General features: G+C 45.3%; 1 protein-coding gene across 2 annotated transcripts; it reads right to left on the reverse strand.

The window, feature by feature from the left end:
• Nucleotides 1–601: 601 nt before the first annotated feature.
• fermt1 (FERM domain containing kindlin 1) lies at nt 602–9,111 on the reverse strand. Of its 2 annotated transcripts, XM_040161262.2 has the most exons (16): nt 8,980–9,111; nt 7,421–7,581; nt 6,867–6,964; nt 6,494–6,629; nt 6,240–6,377; nt 5,337–5,520; nt 5,157–5,259; nt 4,966–5,073; nt 4,000–4,131; nt 3,776–3,825; nt 3,269–3,393; nt 2,618–2,724; nt 1,715–1,939; nt 1,492–1,616; nt 1,238–1,379; nt 602–1,138 (listed from the first exon to the last, which is right to left on the reverse strand). In XM_040161262.2, the coding sequence occupies exons 2-16, from the start codon at nt 7,566–7,568 to the stop codon at nt 965–967; spliced, it is 1,995 nt and encodes a 664-aa protein (XP_040017196.2). In that variant the 5' UTR covers nt 7,569–7,581; nt 8,980–9,111; the 3' UTR covers nt 602–964. The 2 variants fall into 2 exon arrangements, with proteins under 2 accessions (XP_040017196.2, XP_077949700.1); XM_078093574.1 differs by lacking the exon at nt 8,980–9,111 and having other exon boundaries at nt 7,421–7,954.
• Between the last annotated feature and the right edge of the window lie 4,178 nt (nt 9,112–13,289).

Raw genomic sequence — 13,289 nt, forward strand, 5'->3', positions numbered from 1 at the left:
TGAAAACATTTCAGCATGTTTTTGACCTTGTTTTTTTATCACTAAATGACATGATACACGATATTTAAAGTTGAGGAATATATAAATTATTGCAACGTATGAGAAATATACCAGTTTATAAACTAGATTTTTATTTTTATTTTAAACTTATAGACTATAAATACCGAACTAATTTGAAAATGGACAATGAACAATTCTGTCGTCATGTTAAGAATATTTATTTTTTAGAAAATTAGCTAGCTTATAAACTAGATCGTTGTTGTATTTGTATTTTAAACTTATAGACTATACATACCGAACTAATTTGAAAATGGACAATGAATAATTCTGTCGTCATGTTAAGAATATTTATTTTTTAGATTGTATGACACTTTTATTATGTAGTTATATTTAAGCATCCACTCGATAAACTACCTATCACCACAGGAGTTCTGCTGAATCGCTTTTTTGACAGTATGTAGGCCAACAACACGGCAGATGTGTGACCTCGTGCACAGGCTCGGGGCGCTTCATCTCCCACCAAGAGGCCACAATCTGGTGTTTTATAACGGCCTTTAAACGGTGTATTTGCATGACAACAGATGAACACACGTGAAACAAGTTGTAAAATACATTAAAAAAAACACTCTTTAATGATTGTTTTACAAAAAGCTTTTTTGTCACTTAAAAAAAAACTGAATTCCTACAAATATCAACGTATCCAAGTTTTGAGAGAATCTTGACTAAATATTTACATGAATGCCATTATTGTTTAGTGCAGGGTAAACTGATTTAACTGTTCACAGTATGATATACCATGACACATGGTCTACGTGTGAACACATTACATTAACAGTTTACATTATTACATTTTCTTTGGCAGTGATTCGCTCAGTCGTCAGGTTTCCAGTCGATGAATGCTGCACTTTCACAACACAGCTACATGCACATATGTACTAAAAGACCTGCGGGCCTCGATCGTTCCTCATTCTTGGCCTCCGGTTAGTTTGTGGAACAGTTCTTCGTCTAGCGTCTCGTTCTGGTCTTTAGATCTTGTGGAGAGGAAGATGTAACCACCAATGAACTCGTGGACCACCTTGCAGTCGCAGCTCACACAGCAGAAGGCCATTGACACATTCTGGTCAAACTCTATGGTCACCTGGAATCACATAGAACGTATTAATACCTCTGAAGTAACGTCTGTACGGACAAAAAAACTGCATCCCTGGATGAAGAGAAATCATGAGTGGTCGCTCACCTGTCTTATTTCCCAGTTAACGTTCCACTGCTTCATGTTGGCGAACCTCCACGTGGTGATGGGCATACCGGAGGACATGTCAATACGGATGAGACGGTTGTAAGAGATCCCCAGAATCTCATCCTTCTTACTGCCTTTGAACCTGACCAGCAGATGAAATAATTACCAAATCATAATTCATAAACAGCCTTTAGATGTGCAAATATGTCCCTAGTTGTGTGTTAAATATACCTGGATATTAATAAGCACTGTACCTGACAATGTAGTAGTTGATACCGAACTCCGGAAGCGACTGCCAGGCCTGGATGAAGCGCATCTTCGCCTCCATGAGGGACAGCCGTGCTATGTTCTGATGGGCCTCCAGGATTCGTGCTGTTAGCTTTAAAACAATCACCACAGGCAGATTTAGCAAATGTATTTAGTTCAAACGCTCATGGCTGTGCAGCCCAGTGTGCTGCGTGTAGCCCAGACACCGACCTGCTTGGTTTTGTGCTTCTTGGCGTATCGCGGGGAGAAAAAACACTCAGCGTTCATCTCCATTGCGTTGAGGTCAGGAGCGGCCTGACCAGGAGGGGGTGCCAGGCTCTTCATCTGCAGGAAGGACTGGATGTTCCTCACTTCCGACTTGTAGGAGCTGTAGGCCATCGTCTTGCCCTTGGAGGCGAGAATACATGCAGCTTTCCATTTTGCATACTGCGTTTGCTGAAATAAAAAGAGAAAAAAATTTGCTGAAACAATAATTTGTAAAACTATTTCAGAATATTTTAAGTCTAAATTTTTCATGGAAAAAAGTAAAAAATATTAGGTCAAAAATTGTAATGGAAAAACGAAGAAAAATGCCAATATGTAAAAATGTTTTGTTTTTTTTAAGGCGAAATGTTCAATAAAAAAGGTCAATAAAACAGAAAAAAGTTATAATATTAGGCCAAACTTTTTTTCTAATGTATGTCCATGTTAGTTTGGAAAACGTCATCGAAAAAAATTCTAAATATAAGGACAATTATTTTTTTGAAAAAAAAGTCACAATATTAGGTATGTCAAAAAAAGTCATGGAGAAAAGTAAAAAAAATATTCGGTCAAAAATGTCATGGGGATAAAAAGTTAAATATTTGGTTGAATGTTTTGAAAAAGCAAATATTAGTTCGGAATATTTGAAAAGAAATCGAAAAATTATTTTAGTTTGGAAAACGTCATGGAAAAAAATTCAAAATATGAGACCGAAATTCTTTTGAAAAAAAAGTCAAACAATATAAGGTCGGAAAATGTTTTGAAAAAATGTATGGTCGAAAAATGAAAAAGTTATTAGGTGGAAAAATGTTTTGAAAAAAAGTCATAATATGTCAGTTTGGAAAATGTCATGGAAAAAAAGGAGGGTCTTACGTTGTCACATCGGATGTACACCTCATTCATCCCGTCGGCAACAGGGAGCAGCAGCTTGATGCCAAACTTCTTCTCTGTCACGTTGACATCAGGGACAACCTCACAACCTGTCGCATTGACACAGAAATCAATTCCAAGAGTAACTTTGGTTTTCAATGTGGACTCAAACTGCAGAAGATAAGCAAGATGAAACAGATCTGTGAATATTATCACAGAATAAAACTGCGGCTACTGTCCCAGTTTTAAAGAGAGGAATGCATCATTTTCTATTTTTACTATGATGTATGATATTTACATAATGTCCTATAACCAATACAGGATAGTACAACCTGTACAACATTCAACTTCTAGTTAATTAATGAGGGAACACTTACATTGAGGGTTATTAATCCTCAACAATGTAGAACATTATAGACATTAAGAAGTGTTCTTATTAGTTTTCCTTTTCTGTATCGAGATATTTCTTATTCCGCCTCGCTATTAGTTATTTAGATATCTACTTCATTTAATTTGCTAATCAAGGCTAATGCTACATGTGTAAGTGTAAATAATAAAATGAGTCTATAAAATCTATAAAATGAGTCTGAAACGCCCTACGCAATTGTAGGTGGAATATAACTGAAAGCTTTTTATTCCTTCTTCTCCACTGACCTCGGAGGTGAAACTGCTCCAACGGTTCTCCGCTGGAGGTCTCCTTGTTCTTGTAGTAAGAGATGGTGGTGTCCTTGAATACAAACCAGTATTCTTTGTATGAACGCAGCGTCAGTCTTTTGGGCCTGATTTAAGGCAGCAAGAAACACAAATAAATCGTTGCTTTTCGGCTGCAATAAATGCTGTAACCTAAGACTAAGTGAAAAAGCATGAATGTTTTAGAAACGTTATGAGTGACATTTGTTCGTTCACATCAGCGTGCAGCTCAACGGAACGTTGTTTCTTTGAATCAATTGTCCGACACGCTATAAGCTGTAATGAGCCATAATGTCAGAGGCACAGCTACACATAATCAATTTGTAGAGAGAATATTGTCAAACCCATTTCTATAAATCATGCGAGAGGGGAAGGTTGAAATGAAAGCAAAACATCTATTTGAGATTCCAGATCTTTCACTTGAGTTATTCATAACAGCAATCCTCATTAAAAGAACAAAGGTGGGTTTACCTAAACAGCCGCAGGGTATCTGCCAGCTCTGGAATGTCTGTAATGTCTTCCTGGGGAGGGGACAAAGAACTATGATTCATCCCGTGATTTCTCAGTGTCCCCGTGTTAAGACATGCAATCTTCTGCTTAAAAAGCAGGTGGTCTACCTTTAACAGACCCCTGAAACCTTCAAATTACCGGCAACATTCATCCCAGTGCGTCACAGTCTATAAAAATATGTTTACCAGAATTCGGTCTGCGAGTCCGCCTTCAAGTGTCACCTCCAAGTTAAACAGGGCGGCCTCGACTTCATCTATCTCTGGCTCGTTGGAGTGGTCCAGTGGTTCGCTCGACAGCGTCAGTTTACAGATGTGATACTGAGAACGAAATCAAATGAAAGTTTTTACTTTATTCATCTTTGAAGGTCTCCTCTTGGAACTGACTGCATTATACTCGGCCCCCGTCTCCGCCTCCTATTCACCTCCGACACCATATAGCCACTGCTATTCGATATAGCCACTGCTATTCGACCTCTCTACCTCTCCACTGGGATTATCCTCATGTCTCGACACGTCCCAACATGGATTGGTCCTAACACGGACTGCTCGTCCCTCCCTCACTGAGAGCACAACACTCGACTAGATCTCCACTCTTTGCTGTCCTTGCTCCGAAATGGTGGAACGAGCTCTCTGAAGACACCAGGACCGCAGAGAGCCTTCACATCTTCAGACTAAAGACACACTTCTTCAGACTCCACCTCCACTAAAACACTAACAAATTGTAGCACTTAAATTGTACTTATACGGCATCTTATCTATAGCAAGTTGCAAATTGGCTTGTTTGAGGAAATTGCACTTGTTTCTTGCTCTTCTGAGTTTGCTCCCTTATGGTTGAATGCACTTATTGTAAGTCGCTTTGCATAAAAGCGGCAGCTAAATGACGTGTAATGTAATGTAATGGATCCAGACACCAAGCTGGCTCTCCTGGAAGGATACAACTCAAAGCCTAAGCGGCACATAGAGCACAGATAGTTTAATCCAATTTAACATTGTGCCAATCGCACCGTGATAAGTAGCCAGTTTACATGTGACGTGCCGGAGCTTGGGTCTAAGTGTTTAAAATAAATAATCATGAGGTTTAATTTAGCTGGAGAATTTACTCTCCCTCCTGATCTATGCAGACTTTGATACCTGTGACGGCGCGTTATTCACCTGTAGTGAAGCAAACATCAGCATTTCCTCCTCAGTGCAGTCTATCTGCTCCAGGAGGATGGACCAGCGAGCTTGTTCGTACAGCTGCGTTATTCTGACGCCGTCGTACTAGCACACAAACATCATACGCTCCAATTTTAGTTCAGAGTCTTGAAATTGAGTGAAAATGGAGCACATTTGGCACCTCTTACTTTGGGATTGAGGTCAAAGAAGACGTTGTACTTGAAGCGCAGCAGCAGCTTTTCTTCATCTTGGATATCTTGCTCCATGAGGGAACGAGAGGAGTCCAACCAGCTGCCGATCACAGACAAACAGATAATCAGAAGAGCTTGTGGAGCAGAGAGAAAGAAAAACGACCTCTCTGCATCTACCCTGCACTGTAGGGCGCTTTGTCCACCGGCGAGAGCGGCCGGTACATCTTAGCCAGCTCGGCGGGCGGCAAGTTGGGCTGCGATTCGGCGAGGGGGTTTTCTCCGAACCAAAGGCTGGTGGCCGACACCGGCATCCCGTTCTCCGGGTCGTAGGTGGCCGTCATCGTCTTACTGTGCATGGGGCCTTGTTCAAGGAGAATATTAGAGCAGATGGAGGATTAAAATCCAGTTTGCCAAAAGGGATTCAGCTTTCCTTCGTATCGTGTTTTAAGAGGGAAGCGAGGCGCGGTGAAACCCGGGACGGCACCAACATTAAACGGGCAGAGATCAAAAGGTCTCATTAAGGGGGATCTTCATGTTGCTGTGGAATCCGGACCGGATGCGAGTTTGTGTCGGGAGAAGGTGGCGGCGCACTGAGCGATTCTCTCACATCTCACGGAGGGAAAGTGTGGCCTGTCAGATCTCCGCAGCGCTTTGCAAAGTGTTCCTCATCTCTTCGCCGCCTCCAGCAGAAGTAACTCGTCGAGATGAAGATTCGAGCCCTTCTAGGGCCGGAAGTTACTCGGAAAGTTTCACTGTACAGAGATTATTAATATCCTTCTGACTTAAATTTGCAGGCAAAAAGCAAAAAGCCCGGGTCAAACCAGGAACATCCCCGAAGTTATTTGTTAAACATGTCTTTGTCTGCAATGAAAAATATCTATTCAGCTTTAGTTATGCAAGTTTGTGAGTATTTTGAGATCTCAATATAAAGACTTTTAACTCTGGGACCCTTAAATGAACACTTTCATCACCACTGCTTTTTTCTCTCTTTATAGGATGAGCATCAGCCTGAGTGGAGCGAGGTCAGCAGCTTCTGTGCGGAGAGGCTTTCGTTCTTCTGACGTCGTTGAGAAACGGTACCTGTGCCCCCCGGCCCCCCGCCGAACAAATCCACGTCCCAGATGTCTTCCTCTGCCGAGTTCTTGTCTTTCTTCTTCTTCTTCTTGGACGGGTCGTCGGGAGGCTTCAGCAGGGACAGTTCCTCTGATCTTCTGATGTCTGAGATGGGGAGGGCAGGGGGGGGGGGGACAATATGGAGGCAAGGTGAGCCTCAATTTTAGAGCGGCAAAAGGGACGCCGCGATCGGGGGAAGAAAAGGGACGGAGGGAACTCACTGAGCATTTGACAGATCTCCGCCACCGCCTTGAAGACCACGCTGGAGAAGCTGACGGTCATCTTGATGGTTTTCATGTTGGGGAGCTGCAGCAGCAGCGGTTTGTGCTGGGGGGTGTACCGCAGGTCAGCGTCCGCCTGCCAGGGAAAATGGTGGATTTTGAATCTTTCCTTTCTCATTGACCTGTAGATCTTTGCTACACAAAAAGTGTACAGCGTATGTGTATGATAAAAGGTTTGCGCCTGCAGGATTGACACAATAGACACTGAGGATCATCACTGCTTCGTTTGACAGGAAAATATGCCCTCTCAAAATATCAAATAGTTATTTCTGTTCTAATTCTAATCACATTACATTATTCATTTGGAATCTACCTGAATTCCAAACTTGTCCAGGGTCCAGTGGGTCTTGAGCAGCCAGCATTTCCTCTGCTCCCACCACAGCGCATGGTCCGACCAGTCCTGAGGAGCCTCTGCAGAAGAACGGATCAAACGCATTTAAAGGGTCTTGATGCGGATCTCTGGCTTTGTAACTACAACATCCGCTGCCAACACAAGCCCTTGCTGGATGTGCGGGTGTGTGAGGGCATGATTCAAGTTTGGTTCGTGCGAGTCTACCTGGCATCACGCGGATGATGAGCTTCATCTGTTTCCGTCTCACGCCGCTCAAACATCCTTACCAAAGTATCCGTCACGCTGCATTAGCTCCTCTAAATGTATGTAAAGGAGATGAACTTTGGCCCCCGGGGCTACGAAAGCCGACGCATTGTGGCTGAACAATAGCGCCGTGGCGCAGAAGAATACAGGGCAAACACGGGTGTGGCTGGACTAACAGACCAGGGGGAGGTTCAAGGCCCCGCGTAGTCCAGTGGAGGCCCACTGCTACACGGGAAACCAAACCAAACCGGAGCGTGACGGATTGAACTTACTGATCTTCTCCACCAGCTTAAGCATGAGGCCTCCGACGTGCAAGTCCCCCTTCACCCTCAGCTTAAATTTCATAGACTCATCTCCATCTTTTTGATCCACCTGCACGGACAGCTCCCAGGATTTCTCTCCATACTCAGCGGCTGTCATCACGCCCCCGTTTCTAAAGAGAAAGAGGTGCACAGAGATTACAGCACAACACCAGGAGTGAGAAATAAACCCCGGGCTGTCTCTTTTTAATCACACGGTCGGGGAAATCCACTACGCTGTGACGCCTCTGCTGTCGTTCTCTTTTGTTTTGCAGGATTAGGAAACATCTGGGTTGAAAACATGAGTCAGTCGGATAAGTGTTTCTCAACATCCGGTGGGAACATCCACATTTTCTTGGCCCGGCGGTTAACAAACAGAGATCTCTCAGTGTTTCAAAGCAGCAGTGGGGCACATTTCAACCGTCCTTCCCTCTGCAGTGTTCTCGATACCGCAGTGATCCTCACAGCAAACGGCCGCTGTGAACAGCGAGGCGTAACTACGGCTCTGGGCATTGCTGGATTGTAATTTGTGGAGCGAAGGGATGGGAGGGGAGGAGGGGAGGAGGGGAGGAGGGGAGGAGGGGGGGAGGAGCAGGGAGGGTACGGCTGTGGAATGTGTGACGAGCAGGGACACGTATCTGCTGCAGGAGAGACCACAACAACGTTTCCACATCTCCCCCTCAATGCACATCACGATCCTCAGCTCGGCCAACCACAAGAGATGTCAACGAGCGCACACACACACACACACACAGTGGTCTAGACTGGGGCTATCAATAGAAATACCTCTTTTGTTTGTAGCCCAGTGGAAATGTTACAGTGGGAAACCGTGTAGCCGGGAGGCTCGGTTAAATGAGCGCACGCCGCTCTCTTAGCGCTGCTCCCTCCCTGTGCGGCCGGGGGGGTACATTTAAAAGTTTTGAGCTCGCATGTCTGCTGAGCGAAGGCTTGTTGAGATGTGTTGGAGCGTGATGAATCTCTAGTCCAATAAAGGCCAAAGTTGGATGGATTAAACAATGTTTGTAACATGAAGAAAGAAAATGCATTACTACTGTTTTATATCAAATATGCGATAGTTATAGTAATAATAATTGTAATAGCTTAGAAAGGTAGCCAGTGGGCTACAGGTGTTTCATTTACAGACCAAAACCACACCGTAAGAGCGGACTTAATATTGGAACAATTGTTTTTCAATACGTGAATGTCAATGTCCAAAAGCAACGTGCATCTTTTTTTTACTCAAAATTCCATCACCCTAAAGCTAATGGAAGGCCTAAACATTTTTGTGATTCCTACGTTTTGGTAATAACAGAATGCTGTGCAGTGTGAAGCAGGACGTAGCATAGCCATAATAGTCCAATAAATTCCTACAAATCAACCATTAACTTCTTTGCGTGTAACAACCGCCCCAACCTGACCCAATCCGAATGGATTTTGTCCTCATCTGGGACGTGATAAGTCTTTCATTCAGTCCCAAACAGACAATGTCCCTGTAAAAACCCCAACACCACGACTCCAAGAACCCCCCTTACCTTAAATCACAGCTTTCTGCTGCTATTCCTAGAAATGTTCTTGTGAGGTGGAAGGAACCGGGAATGAGGCACCTCGGCGGAGGACACGCCCCTTACGGAGGCAGGTGACGCCATCGGAGGGGAGGGGGCACAGGTAGAGGAAGTGAGCTAACTGTTAGCTCTTTAAGGCACAGGTGGGTCAACGCTGACTGAAGCTAAACGTTCGGTATCACGGTGCTCTGAGTGTAGCAGACATTATAAATTGATTGACACGTTTTGGTGAGTGCTGTTCCTTACTCATTACTGTTTGTCTTATACTGAATACTAAATGATATATACACGCAACTAATGACAGTCCCACAACATGTTGAGTACTAGTTAGCCTCGGATGAATCAGCCCACACCCTTCGCAGGGAGTGAACCCAGATGAATCACTCGCGTCGGTCTTTTCCCACATGATGAAATTGCCAACTTATGAAACAAATACGACAGTCAAAAAGACGAGGTGTGAGTTTTGCTTCAGTTCCAGCCTCGGCGAGGGGGCCCATGGGTGAGGCCTGCCACCTCCTGGTCACACAGATCACGCAGGATGGTTTTACTTGGCAGGTACTTGAAGGAAATAGATACTCTGATTGCATGTGGACATCTGACTCATGTATTCAAGACCGAAATGAGATTACTGGGAAGGCAGCATAGGCAAAAAAACAAGGCTAAAGATAAAGTTATATCTCATGATCTTTACTGTTTACTTTAATAAATCCCGACCCTGTCGCCTGTTAGCTTATATACTACCATCTTTCTTATTATAGACTTAGCCGCAAATCTGACGGCATGTATCACTTTTTAATTTCTACTCTTTTAAACTTTAATTTCATCTGAATAAATCAACTTATCAACTAGTTTAAGCTTTAGCCTTTTTGCATTCTGCAAGCCTGCATTCCCCTGCGGAGAGACATAGAAAAACATCTGACAGGGTTCCTACGTGTCCTGGAAGACGACACGAACAATTTACAATTAAAAAAACGAGAGAAAAAGCAAACTCTTAGTGGACGTCGGTGCTGTAATGAAGTTGCTGCCACTGTGTGGCGCCATCAGACCACACAGGAGGAAAAGCTCCAGAGTTAGTTGTCACGTATGTTTTATGACACAGAACCACATGAGTACCGCGGTGGAAATATTCATGCCTGTTTTGAAATTAAAAAACATCTTAATCATCGTACGTGTCTTACTGGAAGAAACCAGAAGCTTATAACTGCCACTCAAGTTATCCCAATATGAAAATGACCTTTTAAAGGAACACGCTACTAGAAATGAAAGGCATCTCTGGAGTCACTCTTAGTAAAGGTCATGCCGAACATCGCAGGGGACGACTGCGTCCTTTCACCGACCAAGTGGTGAACTTGCGTCTCTTAAACTGTCCCACCCGGGGAGGAGAGATGGAGAGAGGAAAGGAGACGGGGCGGACAGCTGCAGAAGAACTTGCCCTGGAATCGGTGCGGAAACTTCAGCGCGGCGGCCGCGGGGCCGACTTCTGCGCACCAGTCAAAGGACAGTCTCTTCGACCACTTGACGGTTTTGACCACACCCTGAAGATTAACTGGAGCAAAGCCGCCCCGTGAGTCGCTCTAAGCTCTCTGTTCCAGCGCTGGCACACGAGGTCGCCTTGAGTCGTTGTGTAAGACAGGAAATGTAAATTCCATGACGAAAACAAACAAATAAACCCTGAGCCTCATAAACTGTGTCATTGGTGGACGGACACATGGAAAATAACATCATTTGGACCTGTCAGGCCTGGATGGAGTACAGACAAAGTAACACCATGTCCACGCCACCGTGACACCTGCGGTCCTGCTGGCATCATCGCGCACGCGGGCCAAGCTGAAGGAAAGGACAAATATCCACCGGGCTTCACCCAGAGAACCATCCAACGTGGTCTTTAGAGTCCCGGGGAGGACAGGAGAGGGCCAGGTTTTTGGACCGTGGTTCTAAACACGATAAATTGAAGCCGGTCAGAACCTACGTGGAAGCGGGTGGGAAACAACATCTGTATTTCGCCGGCTTTCTGTATTAATGGAGGGAGAAACCTCCCGGTGACCTGGGAACACGCTTACCCAATTAGCAGCCTCGCCGACGGATCAAATGGAAGTGAAAACATTCAGTGCCGTGACGGAGACGCATCACAATGCCCCATTCATGCCGCCGAGCCCCGGGAGCTCCGGGGGGGAGAAGCGGGGCGGCGGGGTTGTTCTTCGAGGGGATGCAGCGGGGAGGCGGGAGGGAGCAGTGAACGCCATCCTTCTTTGACGTGTTGACGGAGGCCTCGTCCGTGACTTATTACGGGATCGCAGGTCAACACTGTTCAAAGGTGTTGTTTTCATAAGGTGGCCACTGCTCACCGTGGCGTTCCAAGGACCCCCCCACCCCCCCCCCACCCTACACATAAAACCCTGCGTCTTACGCTGTGGGAGAAGGACTTGACAGCTCGGGGGTCGTTCTTCTGTTTCATACTTTACTTTTTTCAAATGGCAATGCGTTCGTCCTTAATCCCACTGACCTGCGGGGATATCGAGAGGTTCCCTTTGAAAAAACTCCCGAAAGGACAAACCTTCACCTGGCAGCTTATTTGCTTTGCAAATGTCAGCGAGATGTGACATTCTGCCTGTGATGAGAGTCGAGCAACAGGTGTGATGGTCAGCAGAGCGTCTGTGACCCGGAGCCGAGCGGCCGACTGAACACAGGCCGTATGTGTGGACCTGCCCAAATATTGGACTCTCTCCTCAGATAGACTGTGTGTAATCCTCGCACTGCAGTGGAGACTCGGTATAAAGGCGCTTTTATTTCTAAAATTAATTGTTTATTTATGAGGGTGGAGCGAAGGGTGCTCCGGTAAGTGGCGTCTTACGTCCGCGCTTGTGGATGTTTCCATTGGAGCTTATATATATATATATATATATATATATATATATATATAAAAAAAAAGTTCATGCATTATGAATTTTATTTGATCTTTCCATGCCACACAGCCAAGGCTGATTTTCTCTTCAGCTCCCTCTGCACGGAAACATCTGATGGAAATAAAACTTCTCATGGTGTCAGGTCAGATAAATACGAGGTCGTCAGCTCAGTGTGACCCTGAATCCTGGCCTGGAACACGATATCAAATGTTTAAAGACTGCACTTTTTTCTGAAAAGTGGCTACTGTGAAGCGGCTCGCGTTACAGAGCATCGCCTCACCTGTCACCGGCAGTATTTCATCCCTTTGCTGGCCAGAAACATAAAAGATCTCGATGAGCGCGGCCATGTGAAAAGATGGCGAGCGGCGGATACTCCGTTAGTCCAACATTGAGACAAAGACAGATAGATAGACAGGCCCTTTTTCAGACATTAAGCCTGATGGATTCATTGCCCTCATTGTCAGCAGAATTTACGATCAAATGCTCGATTCTAACCGTCTCCATCGTTTATTTCATTCCTGTGTGAATATCCGATGCGTTGAACAAAGCCATCTGCGATGCTGTTGAGTTTTATTACCCCTGTCAGAGCACACAGAGGCGTCCTGTTAACGATGAAATAAACGCCTTTCCTTGCGGGCCCGGCGCGTGGATCGGAAAGCGCTCCGGTCCGGTCCCGCGCTACGTGCCGCGGAGCGACGCGGGACCAAATCACCTTCGACAGCGGCCTTGAAGTCGCCGCGCCTGATCTCGCGAGCGCCGGTACGCGCGAGGAAGCAGGGCGTCGCGTTCCTTCCCTCCCCCGGCGTCAACTCGCCATCCGTTTGTGAATGGGGGCCATTTTGAAACATGCAAATGTGGTTCGCCGGTGCCTGTAGCCTATCAGCTGATGCAGGTCGGTGTTGTTTTTGGCCGGGCCTTAAAGGCCCTGTGGGGAGAAAGACGTACTGAGAGTTGGAAAAGGTCGCATAAACTCCGACGGGATTACTTTACCAACACTTTCCATGAGATCCTGTGAATGGATCCATTGTGGGCCGTGTCTGTGCTCGCGGAAAGCAAAACCCTGTCAGGATCCAGTTCATTAGCACCTAGTTCACTGTTTGAAGTCAGTTATTTATCCGGTGTCTAAAGGGGAACCCCTATCAGACGTGTGTGTGTGTACTTGTATAAACGCACGGTACTCATAGGATCTACAGGGGGTTTCCAGAGCAAATTGCTCAAGAGCAAATAAGAATTTCCGTGGCGCAATAAAATGTATGGAGAAGGAACAGGAGGGACACTGGTGCGATTCTCAAGGTGGGAAACAACCTGGAGAACTTTGTTAAAAAAATATATACATAAGGGTTTGATGTAAATACGTTCTGACAGCCACTGACCTCC

The sequence above is a fragment of the Gasterosteus aculeatus genome, chromosome 18 (genome assembly GCF_964276395.1).
Source record: "Gasterosteus aculeatus chromosome 18, fGasAcu3.hap1.1, whole genome shotgun sequence".
Lineage (NCBI taxonomy): Eukaryota > Metazoa > Chordata > Actinopteri > Perciformes > Gasterosteidae > Gasterosteus > Gasterosteus aculeatus.

What these genes read in the sequence shown, in the direction of transcription:
- fermt1 (XM_040161262.2), bottom strand. Translation starts at nt 7,568, where the DNA reads ATGACAGCCGCTGAGTATGGAGAGAAATCCTGGGAGCTGTCCGTGCAG. An exon ending in TAAGCTGGTGGAGAAGATCA is followed by an intron (nt 6,965 to 7,420) that starts GTAAGTTCAATC and finishes GTTCTTCTGCAG; the next exon opens with AGGCTCCTCAGGACTGGTCG. An exon ending in CGGGGGGCCGGGGGGCACAG is followed by an intron (nt 5,521 to 6,239) that starts GTACCGTTTCTC and finishes TCCTTGAACAAG; the next exon opens with GCCCCATGCACAGTAAGACG.